The sequence below is a fragment of the Quercus lobata genome, chromosome 9, assembly GCF_001633185.2.
Source record: "Quercus lobata isolate SW786 chromosome 9, ValleyOak3.0 Primary Assembly, whole genome shotgun sequence".
Classification (NCBI taxonomy): Eukaryota; Viridiplantae; Streptophyta; class Magnoliopsida; order Fagales; family Fagaceae; genus Quercus; species Quercus lobata.
In genome coordinates this window covers 16,633,034-16,643,009 of record NC_044912.1, presented here as the reverse complement: position 1 = coordinate 16,643,009, position 9,976 = coordinate 16,633,034, and the positions used below count along the sequence as shown (strand labels likewise).

At 34.7% G+C, this 9,976-nt stretch overlaps 1 protein-coding gene across 2 annotated transcripts; it reads right to left on the bottom strand.

Annotated features, from left to right (window-relative positions):
• Positions 1-1,094: 1,094 nt before the first annotated feature.
• LOC115960510 (signal recognition particle 54 kDa protein 2-like) lies at positions 1,095-9,636 on the bottom strand. Of its 2 annotated transcripts, XR_004085188.1 has the most exons (10): positions 9,267-9,636; positions 7,999-8,098; positions 7,589-7,742; positions 5,863-6,013; positions 5,630-5,778; positions 2,572-2,672; positions 2,317-2,474; positions 1,900-2,014; positions 1,354-1,784; positions 1,095-1,254 (listed from the first exon to the last, which is right to left on the bottom strand). XR_004085188.1 is itself a non-coding variant. In XM_031079442.1 (9 exons), exons 1-9 carry the CDS (start codon positions 9,495-9,497, stop codon positions 1,456-1,458), a joined length of 1,488 nt encoding a protein of 495 aa, XP_030935302.1. In that variant the 5' UTR covers positions 9,498-9,636; the 3' UTR covers positions 1,095-1,455. The 2 variants fall into 2 exon arrangements, 1 of the variants encoding a protein (XP_030935302.1); XM_031079442.1 differs by having other exon boundaries at positions 1,095-1,784.
• Positions 9,637-9,976: the final 340 nt, after the last annotated feature.

Here is a 9,976-nt window from a genome sequence, read left to right as displayed (position 1 = left end):
CATTGGAAGGATTGTCTACTAAGATAATGAGTGCTTCTCTTGCTATGCTATTGGATAAATTCTTTCTTAAGTACTCCTGAAGCACGGTGAATAGTGTTCCATTATCTCACATTTATGGTAAGATCCACTCATTAAATTTATGGTGGGGCTTATTATGAATGTAAGAGGAGAGAGCTTTATTTTACTATACTCTAAGAGTACTTAAGAATTTTTCATGTTAAAGAAAAAGTCAAATGCTATGTGATACGACATAGTCACTAATAGTCATATTGCATTCAACTATATTCATTAAATTTTGAGTCATTTGTGATGCTATGATAATAGGTATGAAAACCAATTTGTTAATGACTTTTGATATGCTAAACCAATTTGTTAATGTTAAACGACTTACAACTGATTAGGAAATTCACAAGTTGGATCAAACTGTTTGTGTGCTTTCGAATTGCAAGTTGGATCAAGGTTTTTTTAAACAAATGCATGAAAATGATAGGTCCATCATAAGCATAAAGATGATCATAAATTTAGATATTGACAAACAATTGAGATACAGTGGTAATAGATTCTAATAGCATTTGTCATTTCTGAAAATCTAAACAATTTATAGGATTCTAGCCACAAATATTTGGCACAAAATCTATGATACAAAAATAATTTTGGTATCCTACAGTAGAAACTATAGAGGACTATAGAAACTTTTAGTTAGATGCACACCAATTTATTTATTTTAAGTCTTCTTGTAGTATTTATTATTTCAATTTGACACCAATATAATTTAATTATACTTTTTATGCAAAGCTTGAGACCAACATACGTTTAGGCAAAGTTTTCCCGTGCATTGCACGGTTCCCGGCTAGTTGTGGATAGATAAGGTGGAAAACTGCAATGATACAATTTTTTTTTTCATGCTAACGAAAGATTATCTACCTCATACCCTCAAAATCATTTTGGTTCTTTTTATTTCATGACTAACCTTCTAAAGTAAATATTTAGCAAAGAAAAAAGAAACCTTCTAAAGTAAATAGATACAATAAAGAGAATTTCTATGCTCACTTTTCATATAATCATATTACAACAAAATGCCACTATGCTTGAGATTAAACCAAATGTGGCCCTCTAAAGAATAAATATATTTGGCAAGAGTAATGTTAAAACTACAAAATATTTCACAAACATTTTTCATAACTTCTTAAGGTGGCAAGTTATGATTGGAGTAATATCATTTTCGCATGAGCCAACCATTGATGTCAGTTTATTCTGTACCAATCATAACAGGGCAAATTAGCAGATGTGAAAGTTTTTTGTGTCACTAGATTTATATTGATTTGGCAAAGCAGAATGGTCAGTAGTATCAACCTGCATAGGACCTGTGTGCCTTTCTGTCCAACAAGGCAATATGGTTGTTACAGCCATAGTTGGAAGTGAGCTCGAAGTCATCAATAGATCTGTGGGCAACATCTACTTGTCTCCACCTCCGAACATCCCCATCATGTCTTTTGTAGATCCCATTTGCTTCATCAAGTTTTGTAAGCCACCCATGCCACCAATCTGCTTCAGCATCTGTGGGGGGAGGACTTTGCTCATGTTCTGCGCATTCATGTTACGTGATAGGGCACTCATGTCACCCTTCTTAGGAATCTTAAGCCCTTTCATTTTGCTCCATATCTTGGCAAGGCGCTTGTACTCTTCCATCATCTCCATTACTTCTATAAGTTGACGACCACAACCTCGGGCTATCCGCATCATACGAGATTCATTCATGAGCTTTGGATTTGAACTATCCAACTCTGCAACATTTTAGTCAACTATTAGAATCAGAATAATGGGTTGAATCAGTATAAAGTCAACCATGCGGCAAGCAGAGCAAAACCACATAAAAAATGACATCGAGTCTTGACTCACCTTCATTTGTCATGGAGTCCATCATGGTCATGTACCGCTTGATCTTTGCTGAACTTTCCTTTTCACGACCTTTTGGCATTAACTCAGCACTAAATCCTGGAAGCATTGAGAAAACCTACACAGCCAAGTCAGTCATCAGCATTAAGGAGCAGCCTCTCCAGATCCAAATCAGAAGTTCAACATTTACAGCACATTTCAGTAAAATATTCCAAAATGACCGCTGAAACTCAACACCCCCAACCCCATCCGGCATTAACCTCCAGAGCAACCAAGTGGCCACATATTAATCTAGCTAAAGAAAACAGCGGTCACCTATAATTTCTTGCATACCCTACACAACTAAGAATATATAATAAAAGTGAAATGCACATTGTTGTTGATTTAGCATCAATGAGATGGTATAAGTCAGGAACTAACCTGGCTAATTGGACCCATTTTCATTATATTCTGAAATTGCTCATACATAATCCTTAATGTAAAGTTCCCTTCTGAAAGCTTTTGCAGAAGTTCAGGCTGCTGATCCATAGGAACAACTTCTTGAATTTTGTCCATAAATCCAGACCAGTCACCCATGCCTAGATGGAAATATAATTGACATGCAAATATTAACAACATTCCAAAGAAATTGAATTAACAAATTTCAAGAGTCAGAGCAGTAAAAGAGGTGCTCACCTAAGAGACGGCTGACAAATGGTTTAACATCAAAAACTTCAAACTCATCCATATGCTCCCCAGTTCCAATAAATATAACAGGACTCTTTGTTGCTGCAACACTACACATATAGAGAGCAACAGAATTAAGTTTTCAAAGCAAAAAATAGGAGACGCAGTCTAAACTTTAAGTTGCTTCTATTAAAATTAGCAAGAGGTTTCCATTTCATAAGAAATTGAACTAAAATTGAAGGTAGCTTATAATTCCTTATAATTCCATTTCATAATTTATAGAGAGCAACAGAATTAAGTTATCAAAGCAAAAAATAGGAGACACGGTTTAAACTTTAAGTTGCTTTTATTAAAATTAGCAAGAAGTTTCCATTTCATAAGAAATTGAACTAAAATTGAAGGTAGCTTATAATTTCATAATTTATGGAAACTGCAATTTAGAGAAGATGTAGAGTATCAATGACTGTTTTTTATATTCTTAGGTCCACCTAAAGTTAATTAATTTATGCTATTTACAGATCACACCATATGAATGACCCAACCTTTTTGTTGAATATTCAAACATGTAAAATAGGCATGTCATTGCATTTAATTTTATCTTTTCTTTGTATTATTATTTTATCAAATAGTGCAAATGGGCATGGGAAATACATGAGAACATCAAAAGAGAAGAATCAAACTTCTAATATCTTAAAAATCCAAAAATTAGAAAAAAGAATGAACAGCAGCCGAACATAGACTTCTACTCAAAGAGTGATCTCAGAAGCATCATCTTGTCTTTTCCATGGAACTATGGAAGCTCAACACCTTTCAAACGTCCAGCTAAAAGAGACACGTACCAAATGCATGACACATTAGCCATAGCTGAATTGTGCTTAGAATAGATACCCTCCATTGTGGAGAAAAACACCAGAATTCCAACAATGGAAAAGAGTTCTAAACATTGCCAAGACACCTACTGACTTCCTAACACAAAACAAACTATCATAGCTCTCTAGCAACATCATATTTAATGCTAATTTTCTGTCTCACCACTCTTAACACGTGCAGAAAGGAGAAATTATGATTAAGGTTTATAAGAACTCCCAAGCTATATTGTGAACAATAAAAGACTTTGCAGGCAGCATAGCTCTTTTTTGCATGAAAAGTAAAAAAACACCATAGCTCACCAGACACCCTGACAAGGAAAAGCAGCCAAGAGCATGTTGAGGTGCAAAATAGTAAGACAGTATCAAACAAACAACTCATTGTTAATCTCCATCATGTTGCCAAACCTTCCATACATTTCACACAATTCAACAAATCAAAAAGTGAAATCAACGGTTCAACTCCCAACCCAGTCCTGCATTGCATGCACAACAAACCTATGACAACAAGATTTCCACTAGTCTCACTCAAGACCGCAACTGATATATCCTGATTCTCCAATAACTAGAAAGATCATGCCAAAGAGTTCAAGCTCAAATGACATATCCTCCCCTTCAAATGAGCACAGTGAAGGTGATGTTGTTATATTATACACAAACACAGGGAAAAAAAAAAAAAAAGGATCAGGAAATGTCAATTTCAAATCTCCGCATGCTAAACATTGTGCCAAAGTCACATACCTAACCATGACCACCACCAAACATGTTTAGAAATCCTAGAAGCACACAGGAAACGATTTCTTTCACAAGTACTCTTTTATATTTCATTAGTAGTCTAGAAATTAGGGTGATATGATTTCAAGAATAATATCAACAATCCCAGGAAAGTAGGGAAGAAAAGAGATACCTTAGAATTAGTTATAGCCAGGAACTGAAGACCATGGGTGCTGGAAAAATTACAATAAACTAAAATCCTAATGCTACTGGGTAACAAAATCCACTGTTGCAAACCTCTATGAAATGGGGCTATATACTTTAAAGAGGAAAACTGAGGCATTATGTCTTTTTTTTTTTTTTTTTTAATACTGGTTACAAATCCTACACTAATACTCGAACCCGTTCACCCAACTCCCCCTAGAACCCCAAAGCTCTAACACTCCATTTGGAAGGAGGGAAAGGAATGGAATGGAATGGATTATTTTGGAATATTCCTTCCATTCCCTTGTTTGGGAGTTTTAATGGAGGGAATAGAAAGACCATTTCCTTGTTTGGAAGTTTATATAGAATGGAATGGATAGGAAGGAATACTCATTCTTCTCTATTCTCTTAAAACCTCAAATTTTCATTCCCCCCAAAACTATGAGGAATCAGAGGGAATGAAATTTAATTTAATGAAATTTTTACTAAAATTCCCAAAACACCCTTATATATTCAACCCTTTATTATAAAATAAGGGCCTAATAGTAATATTGTTATAAAATGATTCCAATGCTTTCTCTCTATGCTACTCCCAATAAGGTTACGTACGTTCCATTCCTTTCCATTTCTTTATTTTAAAACATCCAAACAAGATTTCTTCATTCCATTCCATTTTTTTTTTCCATTCCTTAAACACAATCCATTCCATTCTACTCTTTCCCATTCTTTTATGATTTACTCATTCCATTCCATTCCTTTATGAATTCCCAAACAAAGAGTAAGGCTTGGGGAGGTACCATTCCATCTAACAAGTACACGGTGCTAGATTAAGCAATCAAAATGTAAACAACAAGAAGCAACCCTAGATGATTTATCTTTCTTTATAACAAACTATAAAGCTGCAGCCAACTTATTGCTAACTCAAACCTCAAATCATCATGCATATAGTTATGCATGTACATACAATACAATAGCATGTGACAAATGAGTAACTTAATGGCATATGAAAGTACATACCACTCAACGGTATTCTTTACCAAAAATAACAAAAATGATACTCTATGTCCCTCCCATAATGAGTGTCTCACCATCCTTTTTTTCTTTGCCACACAATGAGTCCACTACTAAAGAAATATAGGGTCTATTTTAAATAAAGTATAAAACACCACTTTTGAGTAGCAACTGCACAGCTTAAGCAAAATGCATGCATTGAAGCTTTAATATTAGATTTAAAACCAACTAGAAACATGAAAATAGGCTTAAATTGTTGCAATAGAACTTACGCACTAAGGGCACCACCTCCCTTTGCATGCCCGTCCATTTTCGTAACAATTACAGCTCCAACTGAAACACTTTGCTTGAAAGCTTGAGCTTGATCAAATGCAGCCTGACCAATACTGCTATCCATAACAAATATGACAAGATCTGGTTTCTGGAAGGCAAAGAAAACATCTTAGCACAGTCAATCAACTACAAATTACTAGGAAGTAGGAACAAAGCAATACCAGAAAATTACCGTTGCTTCAGAAACTTGACGCATTTCTTCAAATAGAGCAGCTTCTTGTTTGTGACGCCCGCTGGTGTCAACAATGATCAGATCACAGTTTTCTTTTTTGAATCTTTCTACACCTTCCACTGCAATTTTAACAGGATCTGATTCTGTATAGCTGTATCATTGAAAACCACCTCAATTATTACATAAATAAAAAAGAATGCATTATTTGATGAAATGTAATTGGCGACTGTACCTTATTAATGAGAGTGATAATGGTAACAATAATAAACAAAGTAAACAAATGACAAAACAAACAGAATATTTAGGGAGATCAAAAAAGAGAGATTCAAAAAATGGAACTGAAAGAATTGTTTCTTCTTTCTCTCCTTTCTAGAAAAGGAAAATATATATATATATATATATATATTTATATGCTCTAGAGGCACAACTAGAGCACCATGTCATAGCTGACAAAATCCCGTTCATAATATAAGCAGTCACTAAACTACATCTATTACATCCCTCTCTTTTAGATTTGTAGATTTATGTAATTTTGGGTAGTCTTTTGCTTTCCAAGTGTACAAGGAATTAGATTATTTTCTTGTTTTTTTAAATAATTTTTTCAATAAAGTTTTTATTTACCGATCAGAAAAACACTCTTTACATCCCATTCATAAGAAATACTGAAATAACATCACCTTTTACATGAAGAAGAGATTGGGGTTCAATTTTTTATTACTGAATGATGCCCCCCACTTGATCCCACTCCCACCCGCAACCCTCCCTATTTCATGGAGAGAGAGAGAGAGAGAGAGATGAACTAGTTATTTGTGTCATCATGCTTTCATCTTCTTCTTTTTTCCTGTTTTGTTTTGCTTTTCATTTTCTTTTGGATTCAGAGGAAAGGGGAAAAAGGAGAGAGGGGAAGAGAGAGGGGGGGGGGGGGGGGGAAAAAAATAAAAAAGAAAAAACACAAGAAAAAGGGCTGGATAGACCACAAAGGGAAAACGGAACAGGGTCTAAAGGAGCTAAATAACAAACAATTGCACTGAAAGGGTTTAGGACCAGGAGATGGGACATGAGCACATAAGAAAGAAAAAAACACAAGAAAAAGGGCTGTATAGACCATAAAGGGAAAATGGAAAAAGGAGCTAAACAACAAACAATTGCACTGAAAGGGTTTAGGACCAGGAGATGGGACATGAGCACATCAAGACATCCCAAGGATGAGTAAATTACAATGAGATCAAACACAGTTAAAAGCCATTCATATGATTTGCAAGGCCCCCAAAGAGAGAGAGAAAGGGAATTTCCCCCACAAAGGGTAACGAGATATTACACGTTTAGATACAGCAGATTAATATCATAATAGCATTAATTGAAGCCCCCATAAATAAATCCATTTCATTATAGCACAAGAAAATATTTATAACATCCTCAGAATACAATGCGCTTCATTTCAAGAATGAAAATATATTTCAAAGCTCATTATGCTTATCTATGCATAGCCATTTAGCATTCTAAGAGTGTAGTAGAAGAAAAATTATGGCTTCCTTATGCACCTCATTATTGTTTTCTCTACAATTTTTTATTTTTAAACAGTATAGCTTGTGTGGCTGTTGACATTTCCTTGCTTCCTCGTTTCTTTTTAACAGAAATCTTCACAAAATCTTATCTCCACACTTCAATATCACACTCTAAATCACAATTTGCAACACAGAAAATCAGTAGAATGTGAAAGAAGTACCTTCCATAAAATGGAATCTTAGCTTTAGTGGCATTTTGCTTCAGCTGATCAAAAGCACCAGCTCTGAATGTATCTGCACACACGAGGGAAGGCCTCCAGCCCTTTTTCTGATGATAATATGCATATTTTGTACACGTTGTGGTTTTTCCCGACCCTGAATTTGTTGTACACACAGATAATAAGATGCACACACAATAAGATGCACATAGATAAAAGGAAAGAGTACACTCCAAAATGAAAATAGTGCAAAAATATTTTTGGACCGGTGTATCAATCATAGCATACAACACCCAGATGGCTAGCTCACATCGAAACTTCACAAAAACAATCCCAATCTGTATAGAATTGATTGTATATGACAATTTCTGAATGATCCAATAAGCATGAAAGTGATCTGATAAAAAACATACCTTGTAAACCTACAAACATAACAACACTTGGTTTCGCTTTCTTTGGAGTAAAAGAAGGCTTCCCAGGATCCAGCATTTTGCAGAGTTCGTTAAATATAGCCTACAATGAAAAGGACCCTTTAATAAGATTAAGAGCACAGCAGATACCAAGACATAATATACAAAAAAGACTTTCCCTTTTCCTTTTTTGTTTTTGTTTTTGTTTTTGTTTTTGTATTTATTTTGATAATGAAGATTGCAGTTGCATATCATAGCAGAAAATGCACTAGACACATAACGTTACTAGAAAGAGCATGTCAATGGGTTTCTTTTAAGGCTTAATAAAATAACCCCCAACACAAAGAAGTAACTTTGTCGCAGAATTTAGTTGCTACCAATAATGCAACATGGTCACACAAGGATAGAATTAATTGACGTAGCATAGATATACCATCATACAAGTAACTAAAAACAGAAAAAAATATACATCAATGTTTCTTTTTAGCAAGGAAAACTGAAGTACAACTCCTCAGGTGCTAAAGCTTGGGTGCCCCCTATTAAATTCATCCATATGATTGCATTACCCAATAAATCACATGGTAAAATTTAATTTTCCTTAGAAAAGATATCACTATTTTTGTTGCATTGGTTAATACAACCATGATGTTAATTTCAATTGGGGAACCTAATTCAAAGCACCTAAGGAATTGTACCTAAATTGGCCCTTTATTAGCACTCAAAAGTTGTCAAAATTGTTCCAGAATTCCAAAAACCAAATCCAAATAACCCAAGTCTAGGGCCACCAGGCCATGGTATCATTATAGAACAAAAACCTCAATCCACTAAACTATATAAGCTAGAAACTACTGTGACAATAGAACCAAGCTCTCTCAACTCTTTCATATTGGGAACTCTTATATTTCCCCCCCCTATAAACAGGTTTTCACTTTCCTATAACAATAACACTAAAATTTATCCAATTTTCACATGCAAATCAGATAGCTTAACTAGCTTTCCAAAGCAAAACCTAAACTTCAAACTCTAAACTCATGCCATCACAAGCTAATTTTTTTACTCTATAAACAGGTTTATAACACACAAAATCCAATTAACAAGTGCGAATTTCGATAGCTTAGCTAGCTTTTCAAAGCAAACCCTAAACTCTAAACTCATGGTAGCAAAAGCCAATCATTTCATCAAAATAATCACAAACATCAAAATTTAAACAAAAAAAAAAGATTCACAGAAATAGAATAATAGAATCAATCAGAAAAGAGAGAAATTTGTACTTGTTGGATGATTTTGCGCTTGTTGTGGCCGGCGGCGAGGTCGTCAAGATTGACGATCTTCTTGATATTGGTCTGCATGTCGCGGACGAGCTTGAATTGCACATCGGATTGCAAGAGAGCGCGAGTGATCTCGTTGAGGCATTCGTTGAGGACCTTCTCGTCGATTATGGTCGCATTGCTCATCTGCTGAAGAGCACGCGATATGCTCGTACCTAGCTGTGCTAACACCATCTTCGCTGCCTCAGAGAATTCCGGCGAAGAATGATCGGAGCAAAATGGGGAGGTTAGGGTTAGGGTTTTGGTTTTGGGGGATCGAAGAAGAGGAAGAAGACGAATAGGTAGGAAACGAATTTTATGTTCAGGTAGTGGTGGTTATATATACGTTAACAAGATATAATATGCTTTTTATAACTCGTAGATAGCACGGAATTTATATACTTGTGAGGTAAGCTAAAATTAATTTTATAAAATTCAAAATTGATTAAAAAAATACAACATGGTATGATTTGCTCTTGTATAATTTTAATTTGTGTTATAATTTGATGAAAAAATCATTACTTGAACATGTATTGGCTTACAAAAAATTTATTAGAAAATTTCAGATATTATAAATGTTTTCAAGAAATTCAAAAACCCAAAATCAAAACTCTAAGTAGGAGCGGAAAAATTAAGAAGCAATTGGAATCTAATATATCTACTAAAACTAAAAA